The following is a 25454-nucleotide window of genomic DNA, read 5'->3' on the forward strand; positions in this document are numbered from 1 at the left end:
GGGGTGTGTCCTTGGGGGAGAAATTGGGATTCTGTCCCCTTCCATCTCTTGGCTGTCATGAGGTGAGTCGACCTCTTTTGCCACATGGTCCTACCATCATGTCACAGGTGCTTCAGGCCCACATAACGGAGCCAAGTGGCCATTGACTGGTGTCTCTGAACCCATGAGCCAAGACAAACTTTCTCCCTTTTCAGTTGATTATCTTGGGGACTTTTTCACAGTAATGGAAATATGACTAACACGATCTTTGACAGAAGAGTATGTTCTCTTGGCTGAGACCTGGCACACACTGAAAAATTGTGGGAAAGAAAAAAGGATTTTCTCTAGCCTGTTATTGATTTTAGCTCAGCCTTGGAGGTCGAGACGGGCAGGGTTCCAATCCCTCTGGATGTGCAGTGCCTCTTGGTGGGAGCCCATGTGTAGTGACCTTCTGTGGGTGCCAGGCATGGGAGTAAGCAGTGGCCCCCACCTCCACAGGGCTGGTGCACACGGGCCTACTGAGGCTTGCTCCTGCTCCCATTTCACCATTGCCATCGCTCGCTTGTTTTAACCTGGGGCTGTGATAAGACTCCTGCTGCCTCTCAGCTGGGTTGCTCTGGGTACCCCAAACCTCCTTGGTCTTTAGTAGAAATGAATTATGTTTAAAGCATAGCTATCTTAACATGAATCATTTAATGAAATTTCATATCTTAAGCCTTAAGTTGGGAGGATAAGGAAAGATGGGTGGCATCATACCTCTATGTCTGGGTTGCAGTTCCAGAGTGGCCTTCGTTTTTGCAGAGCATGACAAGAGTGAGAAATCTTTCTTTTTATTTTACAGCCAAGAGAAAACTGTTCTTATGCAGGTGCTTTTACCTGAGCCTTTTACCTGGGCTCTGGCTCCACTCCCTCTGCTTTCATTTCCTGCTCTCCTTCTCAGTGGGTCTGGTTCCTGCAGAAGCCCAGCTCATGACTTGGTTTTGCTTTGCAGCTGGTTGTTGGTTTGCTTCTTTGCACAACTCTAATAGTTGAATGTGGTTGTCAATGGAAGCATTCTCGAGTCCCTTACTTTCTTCAGGTCCCCAGACTTCTCTGGGGCTCTTAGTTCTGCTCAGTTCTGTTTTTTTTTTTTTTTTTTTTCTACTCACCCTGTGATCTAAACATGCATAGAGAGCTGTGTATATAGTTGACACTCAATAAAAAATGAATGAACTTGGGACTCTAAACCCATCTGGACCTTCAGATCTTGTCATTTTTGTTGATTAAGTCCCATGAAATTCAGTAAAATTTTTCTACTTTTTGTTAATTTTTATTTTTTCATTTATTTTGTGCTGGTGATTGAACCCAGGACTTTGTACATGCTAAACATGAGCCCCACCACTGAACTCCATGCTCCGCCCCCTGCCCTTTGACCCTTTCATTGTCACTCCCTATTCAGAGCACCTCAGTCCCACACCTTTTGAAAGCCCAGCTCCTCATGCTGTTGTGTTAGAAGTTCAAGTCCAGCATGGGTTGGGGAGGGGACATTCAAAACACTCCAACTTGTCTTGTCTATCCTAAAACTTTTACCTTTCCTACCTTTTACCTTTTAGAGATGACTTGATTTCATGTTCTCTGTCACCAACAACTAAGGGAGATACTCATGCCCTATTCCACATCCCTCCGCCTGTTCCTTCCTTGAGTCCCTGTTGTAAGGATTCTGGGTCTTGTCCTCCCAAGTCTGTTTCCTTCAAGCTGAACACTGACTCCATTGGCTGAGGCCAGTGACCTTTGCTTTGCCTCTTGTGACTCTGGTGACATATACCCTTGTTTTAAACCTGTTACTTCCCTGCTCCAATCTCACTTGACCTTCATGGTGCCATCATTTGTTCCTTGTTCGCTGGTCTCTGTTCTCTTTTGTCATCTTTGTGTGGTCACTTTTGTGACCGCTTCCTCTTACACAAAGCACTCCATTCCCCCCACCCCCCATGCTTCCTCTTTGGTGAGCATCAACCAAATTTACGATTTCAACCATGCTAAATGTGGCCCGCTATCTCGGAATTGTTTCTCTCGGAGCACCCAAACTGGATTTCAGCACTGCAGTTCCCTAAATATTCCTACAGCATCTTAAACCCAACATGTGCAAGACTAAATGATATTTTCTTCTAAACAAAATCTTTCTGTGCTGCATCATCATATTTAAATGAATGGCGGTGTTGTCCTCAGAAACTCTTACATTTTTCAGTTTGAGTCCATATCCATCTATGCCTCTCTGCTGTAGGTTTCTGAAATGTAGCAGATTAGAACCATGGCCATTTTATTATATTTTACATTTTGGAGTCAGGAATTTGGCAGGTGTTTTAGTCTTTTTTAGTCTTTTTTTTTTTTTTTTTTTTTCCACTGTGGCTGAAAGATCTGACCAGAACACTTGTAGAGGAGGAAAAGTTTATTTAGGGGCTTATGGTTTCAGAGGTCTCAATCCATAGACAGCAGGCTCCATTCCTTGGGGCTCATGGCAGAAGAGTGTGGCAGAGAGAAGCAGCTCACCTATCAACGAGGAAGCAGAGACTCCACTTGCCAGATATAAGTATATACCCTAAAGTCATGCCCCAATTCCCACCTCCTCCAGCCATGCCTTAGCAATTCTGTAACCACTCAGTTAATCTCCACCAGAGGATTAATTCACTGATTGGGTCAAGACTCTCACAACCCAATCTTTTATCCTGAACCTTCTTGCATTGTCTCACACACAAGCTTTTGGGGGACATCTAAACCATACTAGCAGGGTTCATTTGGATGATTCTTAATCTTGTGATATTTACTAAAGTCATCTGGTGAGCTTCAGTTTGACTAATATATTTGGTGACTTGGCAGGGATAACTGGGTCAGTGGGACTTGCCAGCCAGATCACGTGTGGTCTCTCAGGCATGGCAGTCTCAGGGTCACAGGACTTCTGGCATGGTGTCTTAGTCCTCCAGAGGAGGCACTTTAAGAGACAGGAAGTAGAAACTGCCAACCTGAGTTTGGAAACTAGCACCCCACCACTTCTGTTGTGCTCAGACATTGAGCAAAGTCATCATAGAAATACCCCATTCAGTGGAGGTAACCTAGACTGCCTCTGGGTGGGAGGGAAGTCAGAGTATGTGTCCATCTTTAATTTGCTCTTCTTGCTTTAACCACTACGTCTATCATCTGCTCTGTGTCTTGAACTTTTTATTCACATTGACAACACCTGAAGGCACAGCTGCATTTATTTATTTTCTGAACAACTGCAGTAGCTTCCAATTCACCTCTGCACCTCTGTACTCTCCCTGAAGCAGTTTCCTAAGTCCACTGCAGTGAGGGTGATCTTATCTAGGTGGATTCCAGCACTAACACCCTGTGGTAGCTTGTCCTCTATGAATGAAGACTTCACAGCTAATGTAGTTTGCTTTCCAAACCTGAACCTGCTCCTGAAGCTCCTCCTCTGCTCCCTTTGTGCTCCCTGGTCTGGATGCGCCCCGTGCAGCATTCCAAAGGCACTGCATGCTCCTTCTGTCCTCTCCAATGTGACTTTGACTTCCTTCCTTGGCATGGAATGGACTTTTGGAAATCTCTGTGGAAATCCTCTTCATCCTTCAGGATTATACTCAGATATGAACTGCTCCATGGACCTGTCCTTTACCTCTCTAAATAGCAGGAGTACTCTTCCTTAACTCCTGTAACACTCCAGGTAGGGTGACTGTTATGTGTTATGAGTGCTTCTTATTTTGAAGCTTGTTAATCGTTTAAACTGCCAAGAATTTTTAAATGCTCTCAACCCCAGTGTAATACCTTCATTTGACCCAGTAGTTTCTCAGTTTAGATTGTGTTTAAGATTCCATCTCCAGCCAGAATATTTCTAGGCAGATCATCTATTAAAGGATATATATCATCTATGGCATTAGGAGTGTTTTGGGTAGGGTAACCTTAATCAGGTTATTTGTGAAGAATAATGGTTGTAAGGTTATTAAATTGAATGTTTAATATTAAAAAAAAGGAATGAGCAAGAATTTTTAAGGTTTCCACATAGAGCTTTAAGTTTGCCCAAGGGAGTGGTGACAAATTTCCAAGGTAAATCCAGTTGATGGTCACAACTGTTCAATTGGCAGTGCTTGGAAGTGACTGTGGTACTCAGTGGAGCTTAAAACTTGGGTTATCACATGAAGTTAGAGAGAAGTCTGTATACACACACACACACACACATACACACACACACAATCTGGAATATTACCAAGGACCTCTTGTCTCCACAAATCATAAACTTAAAGTTAAGAAAACCTGAACTCACATTCACCAGTTGTTCTCCTCTGTGTTCCAGGCACCTTTCACACATGAGGGAGGCACGAGCTTCATAGAAGGCAAGCACCTAGCGTCAAAGACCCCCTGCCCACCATGAAGGGTGCCTGCGCCATTGCATGGCTGTTCTCAAGCTTGGGTATGTGCAGACTCGTGCAGCTGGAGGCGCAGGATGCTGCCCAGTGCCAGAGAGCTGAGCACCCCGTCATTTCCTACAAAGGTAAGGAGCAAGCATGCCCCACCTGAGAAGTGACCGGCAAAATGTGGATTCCATTTCACTGACAGAGGATGATAGAGTAACTATTGCTCTACTGCCCCGTGGGTCTTGATTTGGACATTGTTTAAGATAAAGGCAACAATAAAATTCCTCCATTGCAAGAATTCCATAGCCAGAAACTGATCGCTACTTAGTGAAGGATCCCAGAAGAAATTTCTACCCTGGGTAGCAAACTCCTATTTATTACTTGAGGCTGCCTTCATTTACAGATGCCGCAGGTCTCCTGGGAGCCAGAGGATGAAAGTGTAACCTATGAAAAGTACAGCAAAACCAACTAAAAGAAAAAAGACTGATTGTTTGCATTTCCCAACAAAACCTTAAAAAGTTACTGTAAAACTCACCCCTGGCCTCTAACATTGCCCGAGCAAAACTGATTCCCAGCCTCAAGTTATCTCCATGGAAATCTAGGGCTAGTGAATTGGTCTGTAAAACCACTCATTTATTCTTAAACTCAATTTGAATTTAGTGAGGGTCTTTTTATCCCAAACACTTAAAGCATCTAGGATGAAAAAAAAATCAGTCTTTGCCCTGCACGCAGGGGTCTTACCCTGACCTTGTCAGCCTGAGTCAGATTCTGTATTTTACTGATTCATTCAAAATAGCTTTGTATTTTGTTACTTCTTAAACTTTATACCATAAGCTTCAAATATGTATGAAAGTAGGGAGAAGGAACACCCAGCCCCACACTTACCAATTTGTGGCTCATGTTTTTTTTTGTTTGTTTGTTTTTATTTAAACCACCTCCCATGCTCCATCTATACTCATCAAATTACTTTTATACTAATTTAACAATTCTTATAATTTTTATTCATCATATTTCAGTTTAAAACCACTCAAGATAAGGACTTTATAATAAGTTCCCCCCCCCCAAATCACCAAACAAAAGTAATTGAGTATAATCATCAGATATCTAGGGATCTTGAAAGGTCTTGAGCGCTAAAGTTTAAGCCCTGATTCCTGATTTCTGTTTCTTCCTTTTTTTTTTTTTTTAATAAAATCAGGATCAACATGAAATTCATTAATTTCAACTTGTTAGTATATTTCTTGAGTCTCTTTTGCTGTTTTTTGTTTGTATGCTTGTTGTTGTTAGATGGTGGCCTTTCAGCCCAGTGAAACCTCCTGAGATTGGGTCCTGAGTTCTTCTGACAGCACCCACGCTGTCTTTGAAGTCACTCCTTTCTGGCTGCTGGGACCATGAGCAGTACCCACAGCTAGGCTTTCAGTGGGCAGTGCTAAGGAAAGGCATTTTCCAAAATGCAATTACCATAAGCTCCTTCTGATACTTCCAATTTGACTCCAGGACTCTAGGTCCTTTCTTAGCCTCTTCCATTTCTCAATCCTCCTCTTGTTTTTCACCCTTGCAGGGAATCCCAAGAGGGCAGGCCCCGTGACTATCCCTCTACCCTTTCCACAGAACACGCTCTCTCATTTCAGAATAGGAGCTCAAAGCACTCTAGTTGCTTTTGGTTATTGAAAAGCCTTTAAGATGTTTTCTCTTCTTGGTCCTCAGGATGTATAGTTCATTGGGGAAATCTAGGAGACTTAATTATCTCTTTAAAATCATTTGAAATAATTTCCTTCTGTGTAGTTACACCACTAGTCCTAAGTCAGTTACTTTCTTTTGTTGAATTTTGCTTTTGATGTTTAAAAATTCTTCATGTTGACATTAAATTACTATGTAGTTTCAGGGTAAATTAATGAAATGTGAGTGTTTGGAGGGCTCTATCTTTGCTCCCTGTTTTCTTTTCCTTTAGTTACACTTTATGGTTTATACTTCCTTTGTAATATAAACAAAGCAGTATATACAGCATTATGAATAAACACGTATTCAAATCTCTCAGATAAAAGGCAGCAGTTGTTCCTAGGGAGGATTTTGGACACAGTGATGCCTGGTGGATACCACGCCCTGGTAGCACACAGGAATTGACACCCTTCTGTTTGTGACCATGCCGCTGTCCACCATGGTGAGCCGTGATCTTCCCTACTCAGTGATGCTTAGGTTGTTTCCTGCCATTTGCCAGCACAGGTGGTGTTTTGGTGAACAGTGCTCCCCACAAGCATTTCTTTATGCAGAAGCAGGGTACTGTGGGAAGAGGTTCCAGGGTCTCTGGGTGATTGTGTAGAGCTTTGTAGAGGTTGCCCCCTTCCCTCTCATGAAGCTTGCTCCACCTTGTGTTCTCCCTGCCCTGCATGTTAGGATCCAGTTTGCTGCTGTCTTCCTTGTGGAGCGTGAGGTCAGACTTTGGGATTTGGGTCAGACCTATGATTCACAAGTGGCATTGTTATGGTTTAGATATATCATGTCCCCCAAAAGCTCGTGTGTGAGATAATGCAAGAAAGTTTATGGTGAAATCATTGGGTTATAAAAGCCTTAGATGAATCAGTGCATTAATCCCCTGAAAGGGATTAACTGCCCAGTAACTGTAGGCAGGTCGTGTGTGGCTGGAGGGGCGGTCATTGGAGATAAACTTTTCCTTCTCTAAAACTGTTCTTGTCCCATCTTTGGTTCACAGTGGAGAAAATGTTGATTAAAAGAGGTATCTCGTTGTATTTTTAATTTGCATGTTTTTAATTTTGAGGGAACAGTCAATAAACATTCACTGGGTGTCTGTTAAGGAACAGGGTCTGTGCTAAATTTTGAGGTGATAGAGGCAAAAGTCCCTGTTAAAAAAATGTCAGACTGTTATTAGGAGTGTGACTAAAAAGGGCCACTGCATTACCTTCTGTCAGGTGTCTGCACTGGGTGCAGGGAGCTAGGGAGGAAGTAGCTAGGGAGCAGTAGCCTGGGTTGCAGGAGGGGCTAAGGAGGGTTTCCAGGAAGTGCTTATGGTGTCTATGAAATCATGAGGGGAGAGGTATTCCAGGGAGAGGAAAAGGGCAAGTGACGAGCCCTGGAGTGCAGAAAGGCAGCTTGCAGGTCCCGGCAGGCATCCTGTACAGAGTCATGGCTCCTTGGCTGACATTATAGGGGAGGAAGGAAAATGGAAGAGGCTCATGTGGTTAGTGGGAGCTCTGAGTGTGATATGCACATTCCTGCACCTTGACTCTCCATCAGAGAGGCAGATGTGAGGGATGTGGTAATTTTGGAATGAAAAGGCTGCCTTCCTTTGTGACTTTGGAAGGAATTGCCTAGTTGAGAGCAGCACTTTGGAACCAGGGAAGGAGAGCTTTTCAAGAGGAAGGAGGCCCTCAGATTATCCACTGATGCAGTGTTCCAGAGAAGGCCGAGTGGCACATTTGTGCTGGTTGGCTGAGACTTTCCAGGTTGTAGCACTGGAAATCCTCTATGCCCGAAACTGGGACCCTTAGGTGCCCTTCCAGAAATTCTGCCAGCAATGAGTGTTCTCGTTCTATGGTTGCTACAACAAATTACCAAAGATGATTGGCTTGAAACAAAAGCAATATTCTCTCTCACAGTTTTGGAGGTTAGTGATCCAAAATCAAGGTGTTGGGAGGGCCTTGCTTTCTCTGTAGACTCTGGGGAAGAACCTTCCTCCTAGCTCCTTGTAGTTGTTAGCCACCCTTGGCTTTCCTTGGCTTGTAGGAGCATCATCCGATCGCCTGCTCTGTGGCTCTGTGTTCTCCCTGTATGTCTGAGTCTTTTTGTCTTCTCTTACAAGGTCACCTCTGAAACAATCTCATCTCAAACGATTCATCTACAAAGGCACTATTTCCAAGAAATGCCCCATTCACAGGAATCTGGAATTAACTTCTGTGGGGACACACTCCCACCCCAAATATAATATTTATAAGAGTAGGTTTCAGGTGGTGCTAGCAAGAAGAAACCTGATGGTTGTGGATAAACGGAAGGTAAAAAAAAATTAGACACAAAGGGAGAGAAGTATTATCTCAGCCAGGCAGGGACATGAGAGCAAGAAACAGCTTTTAGAAAAAGCATTTTTAAATCATCCTTCATTGGCGATGACAAAGAGCCAGGTGAAGGAAGGGGCGGAAGAGAGAGAGTGGAAGAGAGAATGGAGCAGGCAATGTCTCTGAGCAGTGGGAGGGGCGAGGATGCTGGGAACAGATGAGGAGTTATCTTATAGGAGGCAGACTCCACCCCCAGGGGAGAGGCCAGGGCACTCAGGATGCAGCTGTTAGTGGGTAGAGGGTGGGAAACTCTGAGTCCTTCTGTCTTGGTGGAGGAGAAGGCAGCCATGGGCCAAGAGTCTGAGGGTTCTAGGAAGGAAGCGCTTCTCTGAAAGAAGGATAAAGCTGTTGATGAAAAGAAACCAGAAGTTTCCTTTGAATGGTGGAAGCCCAGCAGTCCTGGAAATAGCTTTTGTTACTGCTAAGTAGGTGGCCACCATTTGCATGAAAACTGGAGAGAGTAGCCTAAAACACTGATAAGGAAGACCAAACCCAAGAACTGAAGGATTTTGACTTTAAGGTCTTGGTTTCCACATGCATTTAAAAATGTCATGATTTAGTGTTATGCACCAGGGGCATTCTGCCCTGGAGCCTGCTAATGAGGTGGACGGTGCTGCATTGACCTCTTAATGCACTGAGCACACTTTGTCAACGTCTTGCTTCCATGTACCTGGCCAGGCAGAAGATGCTGCCTGGATCTTTTTTCCCCAGCTTCTGTGAAATATTTGCCACCGTAGGCTCGTCCTGTCTAGAAGAGTTCATTGCTCAACACGCCTCACAGCTTGCTGTGTTTGCAAGGTTGTTCCCCTGACTGCGTGTTCTGGAATATTTATCCCTGACTGTGCAGTGGCTGCCGAAACACCCCCACCCATTACCTATGCCCTGTTCACACTTATGTCCTTGTCATTTGCCTAAATGCCTGTTCCAATAAACAGGGAGGAAATAGTGACCCGTCAGGCAGCATGTTTCCCAGTGTGCTTACTGAGTCTCATAACCATCTCTGAAATTAGTTTTAAATGTTTAATGTCTACTTAAGGCAATAGTGCCATATTCTGCTTTTGTTTGTTTATTGATTAAGGTTTACCCAGCATGTTGGCTATTTACAGAGTGTGCTTCAGTAATGGGAATTGGTTTATGGGGAGCAATTTCATATTTCGAAAGATCACTGTCGGGGTGAGTCATGCCATACTCTGGCTCCCTTTGCCTTGAGTTTTAATATCATGAAGAATTAAGAGGCCTTTCTTTAGTGTCTTTGCTGGCAAAGTTGACTATTAAAGTTCAAGACGACTCTTTCCTGCAGAATCAGGCGGGGGCACTACCAATTTCCACTCCTGGGTCCCTGGGATCTTTATTTTTAACTCTTTGGTGTTGTGCAGGGTCTTTCTACATCTGGGCTCATTGGCTGGCCGATAATTGTGTCAGAATATATGGAAGAGCTATAAGGACTTTTGATAGAGAATTAGCGCTGAGGGAGCTGGATTCTGCTCCTGCCTGGGCCTCCCTGGGGCTGAACTGGGGAGTCCCCCCTGGCCTTCTGCTGCCTTCCCCAGGGACCCTGGATCCAAAGAGTTGCCTTTGTTCCCACAGATGCTCTTAGGCAATCGAAAGGGTTTTAAACTTGAGTTTTTATTCTGGCACCACAGTACGATGAGTATTTTTAATGGACCCTTTATTGTTCTTTTGAATCATGTCCTTATATTACATCATATTTATATGTGTGTTAGAATTGTTTTGTTGAATGTTGACAAGAAAGAGTAGCACACACTGTGTAGCTCTGTGTTGACGCATCATCCTGTTCATTTGCAGGGGTCCTGGCCCCTCTTCCTTGCTGAGTCCATTTTCTACCCTCACCAGGTGGCCATGTGTGCATTTCCTGTTGCCTTGGTAGCTCCCTTCCTGTCCTTTCTCCTGCCTCTACACTCTTCCCTTTGTCCTCTGCACAGGACCCTGGCCTCTTGGCCACACCTGGCCAGTCAGCTGCTCCTCTTTGGGCTGGAGAAGACACAGTCTGGATAGCCTTAGGCACAGCCAACTGTCACCTGTTAGAAAACAAGGGTGGGGCTGCCAGAAGGGCCCGGGGAGTCACTTCCGTGACAGTTTCCTTGCGTGGTCCTTGGCTGCATGTGTCTCTCATTGCTCCATGTGTGTCCTCAGTCCCCACGCTCCCTGGGTTTGGGCCAGCTGGTGTCTGATGTGCCATCATCGTATGGAGTCATGATCAAGGTGGGGTCTTATCTCTTATCTAGGATCTCGGGTCTGTGTTGCTCTAGATATTGTCAAGAATACCTACAAGATTTCAGAGCTTCAGAATTTTGGAACATAGAAACCTTGGGTAAAATTGCTTTCAGTGCCTCTTTCTCTTCATCTAGTCTCAGGCCTGCCACTGTGGCCTTCAGGAATCATGTACATGGGATTGAATGGTGGTGCCCTAGTTTCTTTGAAGAAGAATTAGGAACATTTATTTTAATTAAAAATAGATTGCATTACATTAATTTTAATATTTAGTTTGGATATTTTCATATGAACCTGATTAAAATATAATGAGATACTGCTGACTGTTGAGACTTTCTTGAATGAAACGTTTTTCACTATAGAAACTGAAATTCACCTAAACCAGAGTGTTCTCTCCTCTTTCACTGTAGGATCTGAGGTTTTGCTTCTGAGGGTTTACTTGAAGAGGAAAGAGTTGTGATCATTCTTTAAAAAAATCCTTGGTTCATACATAATCTGTGTTTTATTACCATGCACATGACTGGATATCGTACTTGACAGAGGTCAAAATCACAAAGGCAAAATACACAAACTTATATGCAAATGAGACACCAGGTACACCACCTAATTTTTACATTAAAAACTGCACTTGGTGTGTATTTCGGATTTTACAGTGTGGTGCTAGTTTTCTACCTAGAGAAATGGTACATTAAAATATACAACTTTCCAACCCTAGAATACAGGTACATACCGATTACTCCTGAGGGCCTAGAGAGACTGGAAAAAAACAAAAGCAGTGTAGGTTATTAATTGAGTGAGTATTGGCTCCAATTTCTTGATTATACTTTTTCGTTGTTATCGATCACTGGTGAGAGCCTAGGGGGTCTCTCTTGCACACTTTTATAAAAAATGATTAGGATCTGACAGAAATGATCTATTGAGTTGTGAAAAATCACTAATTTTCGTGTCACTTTTGCATCCAGTCCCACTAATGAAATAATTGATAAGCTTGAACATCTATATCTTCAGATGAAATTTTAATTGTCTTTGATCGATTTTTCTTGATAGGGAAATATTTTTTATTACTCAAATCTTGAAATGGATTGATTTCTGTGTGAAGTAGTTCAATGCAATCAAATTAAAATTGGAATAAGACTTTATAAATTATTGTCAGGATTCTGATTTAAAACAGTGATTACACTTGGCCCGAGTACATTATTGTCTTTTATTTATCTTTAAGCAGAGTGTAATCTTTCTAAGCATTAAAATGGGCAATTCATCTGTTTGACATACTGAAGATAGATAAAATCTCATCACCCTTATTTTGAGTAGGAAGAAAAAGCTGGAGATTAAGTGTAGGTGCATATATTTTAAATTTTAATTGGGTAGTGCTTTTCTATCTCCTCTTGCTTCTAATATCAGAGCCAGATTAGCAACTAGAGTTCCATTTAAGAGCAAACTTTATGCCAACTCTTATAGGGAGCAGGGCAGAAATTCCTGATGCCAATAGGGCCAAGAAAAGACTATAGTGAGGTTTCTAAATTTTATTCATTGTGTTTTCTAATTTAATCAACATGTTTGTTTTCCTGTGTCTTTTTTTTTTTTTTTTTTTTTTTTTAATCATTGGGCGAAGGAGGGCCAGAAGGTACACTCTGGCTTTAGGAGAATTTTTTTCTTTAGTTTCTCTTTCTCTCCCAGCTTCCCCATGAGATTCAGGGACATGTCTAATCAGGAGCTTTGCAGGAGGCAAGAAGCTTTGCTTTCTTATTCATAACCAAGAGCATTGCTGGGCTCAGTGTCACCACAGTGACACTGGGTACTGAAGCAGGGAATGAATGGGGTTTTTCAGTCCCAGATGGGAGGAAGTCCTGGTTATGCTGTTTGACCATTGCCACCTTGAAAACACCCCTGGGCAGCATGTTAGAGAGCTGACAAACCTTATTAACCAAAATCAATGAAATGAGACCCTGACACCAGGAACACTGAGCGGAGTGCTCCAGGTAGCTCCCAGGAGGAGATTAACGATTGCCATTCTCATTTGTGTTTCTGATTTTGTTCCACTCGATTCTCTGGCTTTAGCACACAGAGCATTTTAGCTTCTGCTCCTTTGAAGATAAAAGCAGAGGTCCAGTTCGTTAATAATTTGATCAATATTTATTGAGTGCATATTATGTGCTGGAAATTGTTTAGTCACTGGGTTACCCCAGTAGGCAAAGCAGATATAAATCCTGACCCACAATTACCTTCTGTTAGGGAGGCAGAAGATCAGGTGTTAGGAAGTGTGTCCCGTGGTGGTGAGGGCTGAGGCACGACACAGGGCAGGGAGGGGTGAGGGCAGGAGGGACTTGCAGTTGTGGCTAGGCCCCACCAAATGTGTCCACATTCACCTTTGGCCTGTAAGCCTGCTACCTGTCCATTTCGTGATCTCGTTTTTAAAAAATCAATGTGTAATATTTGTGCATACTTATAGGGTACAGGTGATGATTCAATATATATATATATGATGTGTAGAGTCCAGGGTGATTAGCATATGCGCCCTATTAGACATCTGTCATATCTGTGCTGGAAAACTTTGAACTCCTCACTTCTTGGTTTCTATCAAACAAGTCATAAATTGTCTGCCCTCTGTCTTCTGCTCTGGGAAGCTGGTCAGGGGGTCAGTTGCATTGCTCAGGCTCCTGGAACCCTGGGTTCCTGCTGTGATGCATGCAGCTGGGACCAAGTAAGCTGGGAGCATAGACAGGGTCATCTTCCTGCTCCCAGAAGCATGGGGACCCCAGATGCCTGCAGCTCCGGAGAAGGCTGTGCTTTTTGCACATTTGCACCTGAGCTGCAGGTGTTGGAAAAGAGGCTCTCAGCGGGGGAAGCTAGGGGCCCAGCCCAGGTTGCCCTCAGCACCCTGATTCTGGGAGTCACACATTTTTCCTTTTGGTTCTCCTGGGTCCCATCCTCAGTCTTCTGCTCTTCCATTTCTTACAACAGTTTTTTTTTTTTTTTTTTCCATTTTTTTTTAAATAAATGGCAGTGGAATGTATTTTAATTATTCTTACATATATACAGAGCACAATTTTCATATCTCTGGTTATACATAAAGTATGTTAACACCAATTCGAGTCCTCATACATGTACTTTGGATAATGATGTCCATCACATTCCACCATCCTTGCTAATCCCCTGCCCCCTCCCTTTCCCTCCCACCCCTCTGCCCTATCTAGAATTCATCTATTCCTCCCATGCTCCTCCTCCCTACCCCACAATGAGTCAGCCTCCTTATATCAGAGAAAACATTCAGCATTTGTTTTTTGGGGATTGGCTAACTTCACTTAACATTAACTTCTCCAACGCACAGTTTTACAGCTATTTCCTACATGAGATTTCTCAATGTGAGCTACCTTGTGTAATTTCTATTTTTCTAGCCAGGTCATGACTCATAAAGACCCGTTGAGTTCAGTCTTAATGGAGGGGAGGGGGTACAGGCCACGATGGCTGGGGAAGGACAAGGGTAATGTCCCTGAGGTGGGAGCATATTTGCAGGTTTGAGTAACAGCAGGGGGGCTGGGGCAACTGAATGAGGTGAGCCCGGGGGAGAGCAGTGGAGATGAAATCAGAGAAGTACCATGGGCCAGGCCTGGAGAATCAGTAAGGATTTGGGTTTTATTTTTAGTGAGACTGAAAAATGACTGGAGGATTTTGAGTAGAGGAATGATGTGATCTGATGTGATTGAAAGGACCTCTTTGACCCCTGTGCTTAGGACAGACTGCCTTGGAGGAGGGTGACTGGTGTGACTGGAGCTGGTGTGTGGGCCTGCTGGAGATGCGCTGGCCCAAGGAGGGTGTCGGCACATGAGGAACAGTGCTATAATTTAGACATAGCTTATTTTGGAGATGGGTCAAGGGTTTCCTTTGAGATAATGTGTGTGCATGAGAGAAGGAGATGGAAGACTGGCTCTAGGCTTCTTGCTTGTGTAATAGAAGAGCCGGGGTGTGACCTAGTGAGGTGAGGAAGACCGTAGGAAAGGCACTTGGGTTTGGGGCTGTGGGAGCTCAGTCTTGGGCACATGAATTTTGGGTGGCATATTCAAGGCTGGAGTCTGGAGGGATCAGCACTAGATGTCATTTAGTCATTAGACTGGGTGAGAACCTCAGGAAAGAGTATCGATACAGAAAGTATCGATACACTGCCAGTCGCCCTGGGCCGGGTCAGGACCGAGTTTGGAGAGACAAGACAGAAAGCAGACGGAGGAGGGAGAATCACAGACGTCCTTGAAGCCAAGTGAAAACAGGGTCCCTTTCCCAGTGTGAAGGTTAGAGACTTGACTCCGCACACTAGAAAACTGGAGGCCAGTGTCAACCTGCCAGCAGGGGAAGAATGCCTGGGTGCTGCGCACACGCACACGGGGTTCTGAGCCTGGGCTGAGATCCACCGAGGCCTGGGACCACTCAGCAAGTGAGCGAGTTGGAGTTCAGATCACCTGCTCAGGCCACTTATTTTGCACTTGAATATCCCTTGAATTGCAGCCAAAGAGTTGCCCTAGTGATCTTTAAGGAACAGTGTTGTACTGAGGGTGCCACATCTTAAAGGACAAGTCCTGAATTAGGTCTGGCCTCTTAACTGAGCTAGGTTTGGCTGGCTGGTGAGGTGGAAGGAGCAACATGGGTAGGAAACAAAGGGATGGATTTGTGTGCTGTACTGTAGACGTAGTGTGGACACTGCGGATGACGCGACTCTGTGCGTCCACTTACACTTAAAACATGAGGAAGGGGACGTCCCCTCTGGAGGACCACAGAGTAGGTGAAGCGAGAGTTTGTGTGTTTATAAAAATACATCCAAGGTGTACAAGGCCACATGTGCCTGTATCCCAGTGGGTACTGCAGCCTTCAGCTTGGATCGATTCACAAAAGACACCTTTGCAGGGATGGTTCGAACCAGATTCAAATGTTTCTGAGTTTAAAAAAAAAAAAACGGAAGAGAATAACATAAGCATGATTCATCCTTAATTCTTCTATTTCTTAATTCCAAAGGGTCAGTACTACTTTAAAAAAAATCCTCAAAACGCAAACATGCAAATCATAAATCCTCAATTCCATAGGAGGGAAACAAATCCTTAGGCTATAAATTTGTGACTAAGGCATAAATCCAAACCCAAATTAATTAGCTTTGAGAATACAAATTCAAACCAAGATAGTTTTTAACTATAATATCTGATATGACTTGGAAATTGTAAACAGATTGTCAGAGAACTTCCATGTGTTTCTTCTCATATTTGTTCAAGATCTGGTAAACAGATGATTATTTTTGAAAAATGATGTAGAAAACTTTAGCATCTGACTGTGATGGACAAGGGACTTGATGTACCTTCATGCTTTAAATAACAAGAAAAATAGATATAATATTAAACGCTAAAATCTTTAGAGAGTGGACACCAGGCAGACGGCAGAGTGGGATTTTTTATTTTTTGAGGTGGGGGGGTACCAGGGATTAAACTCAAGAACACTCGGCCACTAAGTCACATCCGTAGCCCTATTTTGTATTTTATTTAGAGACAGGGTTTCACTGAGTTGCTCAGAGCCTTGCTTTTGCTGAGGCTGACTTACAATCCTCCTGTCTCAGCCTCCCAAGCTGCTTGGATTATAGGTGTGCCGACCGTGCCCAGCCAGAGTGGGATTTTGATCACATAAATGAAGTAAAATCTGAGATGCCCCTTGATTACCTCAGCTTGCTGGAAAGAATTTTCAAGATAGTGTTATGGTGGGGAACAAAAGCAGGGTTAGGATTGTGCCAGTGTGAGCTCTGACTACTTCAGAATCAAAGAAAAAATCAGTAACAGAATCATGTATGAAGTTGATGTTGGAAGTTAAGCAATGAAATTGTAAATAACCCTTGGCTAGGGAAAAAGTCTCAGGGAAAAAATAAAAAATACTTTATTCAAATGGAAATAAAATCATCATTTACCCAAATGTGTGATATACAGATAAAGCAAGACATAAGGGAAATTATAGCATTCTTTGCTTTAATTAGAAACAGAGAAAAATCTATTATCAATAGCTTTGAGTCTCTCTTAGAAAGTAGGAAAAAACAATAGCAAATAATATCTATTGTAAGCTGAATGAAGAGGAAAAGGAAGAAACAGCATAGGTCAGTTAACTGGAAAAGTGGTTATCAGATCTGTGAGATTAAACCCCATTCTTTGATAAGACTAATAAAGTCTAGCAAAATTGATTAGGAAAAATAGATGAGACATAATTTATCAATATTAGAAATAAATGAGAAGATAGGAGCACTACAGACCCCCCAAAGATAATAATAGAATACAAAGAATAAGTAATTTCATGCCTGAACTTGGCAACTTAGACGAAATGGATAAATTCTTCATGAAATTCAGTCTATCCAAGCTCTTAAAGGACAGGCAACCCCAGGGTGTACCTGTTAACTCAGGTACTTGGAGTCTGAGGCAGGTGGGTCCCTTAAGCCTAGGGTTTTGAGGCCAGCCTGGGCGGTTTCAGAAGGAAAAAAAAAATAGTAGAAGAAAAAGGCAAGCCAACTCATTTTATGTTCATTAAAGCGATTTAATACATTTTTCAAAATCTTCTAATAAAGAAACTTTAAACCCACATAACTTCAACTGTGAATTTTGCCAGATATTTAAGAAAAAAAAATGATACCAATTCTATCCAAACTTTTAGGGAGCAGAACATGACAGAATCCATTCCAACTAATCCATGAGAGCAGATTCACCCTGTTATGAAAGCCAGACAGGACATACCAATATGCAACACTGCCAACCCGGATCCCTCTTGAATATGTGTACATGATCCTTAATATCATTTAACAATCAGACCCTCAATTTGTAAAACAGGATAATGTGTTGTGTCTGAGTGGGTTTCATCCAACAAAGTCAAGGTTAGAGTATTGCAAATATTTAACATTTGAGAATCAATCCATGAAATCAATGCCATGTTTGACTAAATTACAAAAAAATTATCTCCACAGTTAAAATTTTGACAGAATTCACCACACAGTCATAATAAAAACTAGGAGTAGAAACTATTCACTCAACAAGACAACAGGTATCTGTAAAACTGCCTAAATCTAACATAGTACAAATAGTAAAGAGCCGAGTGGTGTTCTCACAAGGGTGTTGTTTACTGTTTTCTGTTTTAGGGCTTTTAGTTATCATTATATTTGCCATTGCAAAAGGTAGTAATCAGTAAATAATGTAATATAAAATAAATATAGAGACAAGTAATGGACATATAATTGGAAATGAAAATTAAAGCTGCCTATTTTTTAAAGAAAATTATATACATAGATTATCCAAATTTAGCATTTAAAAAGTCCTTTTGAACTAATAAGTGAGGTTCTCATAATTTTAGGGTATGTAGTGAGCTTATGTTCATATTATCAACTAACAATTGCAAGTTGAAATTAAAATATCATTTAGAGTAGCATCAAAATAAGAAATAAAGATACACTTAATAAAATATGTGTAGTAGTTATACACTGACAATTATAAAACACTACTGAGAAAATTAAAAATATCTAAATTAATGATATGAAATATTCACCAATCAGAAGGCCCAATATTTAAAGGTAGCAATGCATAATCTATGCATTGCAACCATATTGTATTCATTGTTATCCATAGGTTCCTGCAGATCAATTCAAGATATTATTATGCATTTTGTAGAAATTGAAAAACTTATTCTAGAATTCAAATGGAAGTACAAAGGGTTTTGAACAAGTAAAATAATTTTGAGATGAAAAGTTATGTTGGAAGACTTACTCTGTTGAACTCAATGTGATAAATTTCACAAGGTAAAATTTTAAAGCCAAAAGCAGAGAAAAGAAATAGTTCTGTACATATGTTATCAATTTTCAATGAAGGGACCATGGTAATAGGAAATAGATGGTAGAATTTAACAAATAGTATTGGAAAAATTGCACACGTGTATTCAAATAGCCAGCATCAAACTTCACTGCACACAATATCCAAAGCTGACTGATATGGAGCATAGATTCAACAAACTGAAATTATAAAGCCTCTGGGAGAAATAATGGGGAAAGTTTCCAAAATTTTGGTTTACTTAGCTAGGGTTTAAAAAAACACAGAAAAGAAATTTGATAAGTTGAACTGCATCAAAACCGCATTTTCTCTTCCAATACAGCTTAAAAAACACAAGCAAACCAAAGACAATGTGTAAAAATATTTGCAAATGTATGTCTAATAAAGGTCTTGTGTCCAGCATAAATAAAAATACTCTATAACTTTATGATGTGATGAATGTAATCCAATTAAAATATAATGAATGAGAGATTTAGATGGTCAATTTGCCAAATATTAACATCAAAGCATGGTGAAATACTTTCACAAACACAGAAAAGTGACTAAAATTAGAACACTGATAATACCAAGTGTTGGCAAGGATGTGGTGCAATTGTACTTTTGTTAATTATGTGAGAAGGTGGAGCCCCTTTGGAAATCATGCTGCTGTTTCTTCAAAAGTTCCAAATATATTGGGGTCCCAGCAAACCCACTCATAGATATTTACCCAAGATTAATTTACATTTACATAAAGATTTGTACCCAAAAGTTCAGGGAAACTTAATTTTGATAGCAATAAACAACCCAATATTTATCAGAGATAGACACATTAATTATGTAAATGGAGTAATAGTAGGCTCTAAAAAAAGCAAACTACTTATAAAGACAGCAAACAAAAATTTTGGATGAATTTCTAAATCATTATGGTAAGTGGAAGATTTCAGATACAAAAGCAACCTAATATTGTATTGTCCTATTATGTGAAATTATGTGGAATACAAGACTGTCATAAGAGAATCTCTGTTGATGGTTGTGAGGGTGCAGGGTGAGGAAAGAAATTGACTGAAAAATACATTCAAGAAAATTTGAGTTGAGACCTTTTTCATATTTCATGATAAGGTAGTAGAAGCAAGGTTTACATACTTTTTAAAAGTCATTAAATTTTTTATTTAAGTATGCAAATATTTTTGTACTTCAAAAGATACTTTGAAAATAGGGTAAGTTCCAATTCTGATGAAGAAGCATAGCCTAGTTAAGAATATGGAATCCAGGAATTAAATTGCCTCAGAAATTGCCTGAGTTCATCCAAATACCATGTCACATTTCCTTGGCACTGAGACCAGGCATTGTGTATGTCCTTTATAATGAGAAAGATAATTATGAAGAACGTGTTACGTAACATTCAGTAAAATGCATATGTGTAGATGTGTTGTGAATGTATCAGTAAAGCTACATGAAATTCAAGATACTCAAACCATGACCCTCCACAGAAACTGTTTCATTAGCAATGTTTGTTTACAGAGCCATTTTAAGGGCTAAGAACTCTACGGTTGACATTAACTAGATATAACAGGTAATTTCTATAGACAGCCAGTTTCCTGAACACTGTGCCCCCCCCTGCTCAAGGGTAATGTTTAGAGGAAAATCTTTCTGACTCTTACCTTTTAAGAAGGTGTTATCACCTCTGAGAATTGCTGATTGGTAGATCACATTTGAATTTAAGTGGTAATAATACTTCTTGGAATTAGTAGGAAAGGGAATGTGGGAGAGACATATTTAGCCCCGGTACCTTAAGTGGTGAGGGCTGCAGTTCTTTTTCTTTGAAGGTCAAATTTCCTACAGGTGGTTCTTCACAACTTCCCGTGGCTTAGTTAGGAATGGGGCAGTGAGAGGAGTCTTGGTACAAAGCAGAGCTGCCCAGGGGGACTTTCTGTGATGCTGAGAGTCCTCACACTCCATGCTAACAAATATGGTGGCCATTCACCCTGTGCAGCTCCTGAGGAACTACCCGCCACGATTGAAGTAATGGATCTTTAATTTAGTTTAATTTTAGTTAGTTAAGTTAAAATACAGTCGTCACTTGCTGACAACCATGTCGCACAGTGCAGATATGAACCTTTGTGCACCCGCACAATTTATTAGAGCAGTTGATGGAGACTATTTTTCCTTCTATGTCTGTGCAGAGGTTTTTGTGGCCTGGTGTCCTCTCTGAGTCAGTGTTTTGGAAAACATCATGATTCATGTTTAAAGACTACTGGGCTAGCAATTAGAAAACTGTAGTTTTTCATCCTTCTGCTATTAACTACTTCTCTGATATAATGAGAAAATATCATGTGGGCTTATCTTTTGATCTCAATCTTTAGGTGACCAATGAGTATAACAGTCATCTCAAGTTTCTATCACATTGATAATTCTGTTGCCCTTTAAGCTAGCAAAGTGAAGTAGTTCCAGGGACATTCTTTGTCTCTTCGAGAAAATTCATCTCTTGATCCTTGAACACTAGCGCAGCAAAATTCTGTATTGCAAAAACACAAGAGAAATTGAGATTTCTACTAATAATGTTGACACTGACCTCATTGTTATCATAAATATTTAGTAGGAAAATTAATGTCTTTTCAAAGAATGAGGCTTTGACCTTTCATTTACATACATTTCCATAATTAATTGCCATGTAGAGATTAGAGTCAAATTCCACTTTAGTCTTAGTTCCTGTTTTTGGTACCGGCAGTTAGACAATTCAGAGATAAAATACAGCTTTGAAGTCATCAGTGCCGTAAAATGTAGAAATCTTGCTCTGAAAGTTCGCTGGCTTCCAGGCTTCTGTATCAGTTAGTTAGACATATTTTGGTTGTAACAGATAACTGACCAACTGAGTACTTTCAACCATGTATTGCATGTATTGTTCCCTCGATAGGACGACTTGGGCTGCCTGGTTTTGTATCGGAAGCTGGGTGGGGTCAGTGAGGACCCAGGCTCTGTAATTTTTCTGTCACCCCCACGGAGGAGTTGTCTTTTGCTCCTTGTTGTTTCTCCTTGTTTGCGTGGTTCCTCGCAGTGCTCAAAGTCAGGCAGCAGTGGGAGCTTGGGCAGGGGCTTCTTGACTCATCTGTTTCATATGAAAAATCAACAACAAAAGCAAAAGCTCTCCTAGAAGATGTATAGGATTGTTTACTTGTAGGTGGCCAGAGCCAAGACACAAGGCTGCCTTGCTATGGAAGTGGAAAGGAAGTATGATGTGCGGGGACGGGGAGGAGAAGCATTTTTAAGCTTTGGAGTCCAATAGGTCTGGGACTAGGGTGGGGCAGGAGAGGAAATCCCCTTGGGTGCAGTATTGAAGGGTGCCAGAATATTCAATAATCAAGTGATATTTAGAATAAAACAAATATTAATGCAAGAAAATCCATGATGGACCATCTCTCCAGATTTTAAATAAGCACAGGCTCAGTACAGTTTCCTGCCAAGCCCTTCTGAAGCTCCAATATCTTTAAAATCTTGTGAATTTGCTCAGCATGGACTGTTTTGCATTAATTTAGACCTTTAAAGTACTGTTTATCTTGGCTGCTGGGTTTTTTGGGTCCCTCTTAAATTCTGCACTATGGGAAGGTGCTCACCAGCCTTGCTCTTGCCCCAGCCCTGGTCACTCAGCAAAACTAAGTTCTTTTAGTACAGAAGAACTCTTCTAGGGCAACTCAGCTTGCCTCAGAGCTGTGCCTGGTGGCTTCTACAGTTTTTTTCTGGTGTGTTTGCTCCATGAAACTGATGATGCATGTCTTTTTGCATGCCTCCTAGAATACACCTCTCTCCTTTTATATTCAAAATCCTGGTGGATCAATAAAGTGTTCATTCTTCCTATACTTCACACAAAGAAGCTTTCTGAACAGTGGGTACTTGCGATGCATTTTTCATTCAATAACCAGCCAGGCACTCTCCTGACAAGAAGCAGAAAGCTTGACCTTAGCAGATTGTTCCCAACCGAATCTGGGACACCAAAAAAGGAAAAATAATTTCTCATTCTTGCGTTTTCTTATATTTTAAAAGAAATGCTTTTGAAGTGCTTGAAATTCCAAAGATGAATTTGGAAGCATAGAATCCTCTGAGGGTGCTTTCTGATGTCTTGTGAGATGACACAGGGCAGGTGATGAGGATTGGACTCCCTCTGAAGTTCTCAAGGAACCGTCATTAGCATAAAATTGTGGAAACTCTAATTGAACAATGTGAAAGTTGGTACAAAAATTTTCCCTTCCCATTATTTTGATTCCAGTACGTCTTTGGTCTGATTAAATACTACTTGATGCTGATAACCTGTTTACTTGAAACCTCATAAGCTTTCTTCCCCCTCTGAGGGTGTGATAAAAGCAAGCCATCTCTGACTGGGAAAGCTTTAGAATTCGATTAGGATGTTATGTAGCTGGTGAATACAAGTGATGCTCCTTCAACAAAAATTTTATATGAAAAAATTTCCTCTAGATCTGTGAAGCCTGACTAATGTAGATGTAGTATAGTAGGAATTACATGCAGGGCTATAAAATAAGTTTGTACTAAGGGCCAGATGTATTATTCACACCATTTATACAATATAAGTTCTTTACTCTTGGAGGCATCTATGCAAAATTGTTCAATGTCTTCTTTGATTTTATTCAGTGTTTGAAAGCTCTTGAGGGCAATGCTTGGAATTTAGGGAAAAAAGAGAAGAGAAGAACATATGGAAATAATAAATGTGTATAGTTGGTTGTTAAAGATGCCTGCTATGAGAAAAATTAACTTACACAGCAGTGAAAGAAAGAGTGGGAAGATTATAGTGAACTTTGCATGTGTTTATCATTACTGTTCTTATTTAAGACTTCCCCTTCCTCTGGAGCCAAACTTGGACACCCCTGTTTTTTTTTAGTAGCATTTTTTTAAGGCAACCAATGAAATACTATGTTTTTTTTCCAGCTATATCCTGCCTAGTCACCCTGCCTACATCCATATGCCCCATTTCTTCTAGCCACTTGAGATGCCTTTTTTATTTTTCTTTGATTCAGCCACCCATTGCATGAATTTAAAATAGCTTTGAGCAACTGACCCTTTGTGGCTCTGTATCTCTTGGCTAGGCCCATGTAACTGTTGCCTGGGTTTAGGGGGAGGAGAGATGTGGTTGGATAGTATTCTGTATGTGGTTTGCTTTGGAATTCTCAAAGCCTCTAGCTTCCCCTACCTTCATACTTATGTGAAGCTCCAGTTGGTATCACCAAGAATTTCACACTCCAAGTGAGAGAAGGATTTCTCCCAAAGGAGGTGTAATTCTATTATGCAGCAATAGCTCAGTGACTTCAAGCCAAGTGAAAACATTTGCTAGTTTGGAGCTATTTTTTCAGTCTCTGGCCATCTGACCTTCTAGAACTTCTCTCATCCTGGTGATTTTCTTCTCCCTTTTCCTGCCCTACTGTGTAATTGTGACCTCCCCTTTCCTACTGCGGTAGGTGGGATAGCAGCCATTAACTGTGTGTAAGCACAGACCCAGCAAATGACTGCATCTGCCTCTTTGCTCTGTTTGTTTTTATCATCTGTGGAACATTAACTGACCAGCGTGCATAGATTTGACAAAAACCATCTTCAGATAGAGTGAAACAGATTTTTATCAGTACTCGGCAACAATTTCCTGTGTGCTATATTTATTCATTTATAGATTAGAAGGACTTATGCTTTTTAGAGTTTGAGACAAATCTCACTGGACCACATAATCACACAAATGACATCTGAAGGACCTAGCATGGTTATAAGATCCCATAAGAAAAAAGAATCTGCTCTTACGAAATTTATAGTAGAATTCTGGGATCTTTAATTAGTGGGTTTTTCAACTACATTAAAAGGAATAAAAAAATTAAAACTAAACAATGAGATGTATTCACATATATGCTGAGAAATCCCAAAGAGTGCCTCCTAGGGGCCGGGCGAGGTGCAGAATGGTTTCCAGGCAGCTTGTCATTTCTTCTGGGCACTCACAGGTGCTTTTGCACGTGATGTTTAAGCTTTGATGGAGGCTAATGAGTCTCTGATGTGACCTCAGCGATGCAGTGCAGAGATCCTCTCCAACTTGACATTCATTTAGCACAGGGGCATACCAAAGACAATGACATCCAGTGTGTAGACTTAAAATCACGGGGTGAGTAGATTTGGTTTATGCTTACTTTAGTTCTTCAATTGTCCTTTTTTGGATATATGTAACTGTTAAAAAAAAAATTTCCAATAGCAGTTTAAATTCTATTTTAAAGAAGCTGATGTGAAATAGGAAGAACAGGCTTAAAGTGACATTTCTCCTCCCTTAGAAATTAAAATGTAGATATTTATCAACATGAAAATTTGGAACTAGCTCCCAAACTAATTCTCTCTGCCCTTTTGGGGTAGTGTTCTTTGTTACTCTGGAATTGATACAAGAACAAAGGGAGGATAGTGATTCTGTAAGATTTCTAGCAAAAAGTTGACTAAGTTGATGGGAGAAATCCCTTACCCTCAATTACTTGTGGTGAAAAATAAGGAGCTGCCCCAAAAGTGTGAAAAGGAAAGACCCAGGGGATAGAAGTCAAAAAGAGGAGTCAAGACTGGATTCCTCAGTAGGCAACAAGTTCAAAGGCCTCAGGGTTGAGGTTGGAAAGCCTGCTTGGGGTGGGGGAAGTGGCTAGGGTTGGGGCTGGGGGCTAGTGGGCAGGGAATGCAGAAACTCAACTGTGTACCCAAAGTTAAAAGCCACAGTGCACCTGTCTTTCTACTTTGAAAGTGGAAGTTTGGAGGAACTGCATATCAGCCTTCCAGGAAGAGGGAAGGAAGCTGATTGTGGGTGAAAATCATCTCATGAAGGGGAACTGAGTGAGCTCCAGACCTGCTCTATGGACTCCTGTGTAGTGTCCAACAAGTCCTATACTTTCCAAGGAAGGAACCAGGACAAGACACCTAACACCCCCTTGTTAGGGTTAGAGAGTGCCCTCTAGTGTTCTCCCCACACCAGGGCATCTGCTCTT

The 25454-nt window shown here is 41.3% G+C and overlaps 1 protein-coding gene across 3 annotated transcripts in view; it reads left to right on the plus strand.

The window, feature by feature from the left end:
- Positions 1 to 25454, plus strand: part of Sema5a (semaphorin 5A) — a 452724-nt gene that overhangs the window by 162255 nt on the left and 265015 nt on the right. For all 3 annotated transcript variants that reach the window (XM_076857478.2, XM_076857480.2, XM_076857479.2), the window contains one exon: positions 4298 to 4495. In XM_076857478.2, coding sequence (XP_076713593.1) covers positions 4372 to 4495 — 124 coding nt within the window. In that variant the 5' untranslated portion in view covers positions 4298 to 4371. The remainder of the gene's footprint in view (positions 1 to 4297; positions 4496 to 25454) is intronic.

The sequence above is a fragment of the Callospermophilus lateralis genome, chromosome 5 (genome assembly GCF_048772815.1).
Source record: "Callospermophilus lateralis isolate mCalLat2 chromosome 5, mCalLat2.hap1, whole genome shotgun sequence".
Taxonomy (NCBI): domain Eukaryota; kingdom Metazoa; phylum Chordata; class Mammalia; order Rodentia; family Sciuridae; genus Callospermophilus; species Callospermophilus lateralis.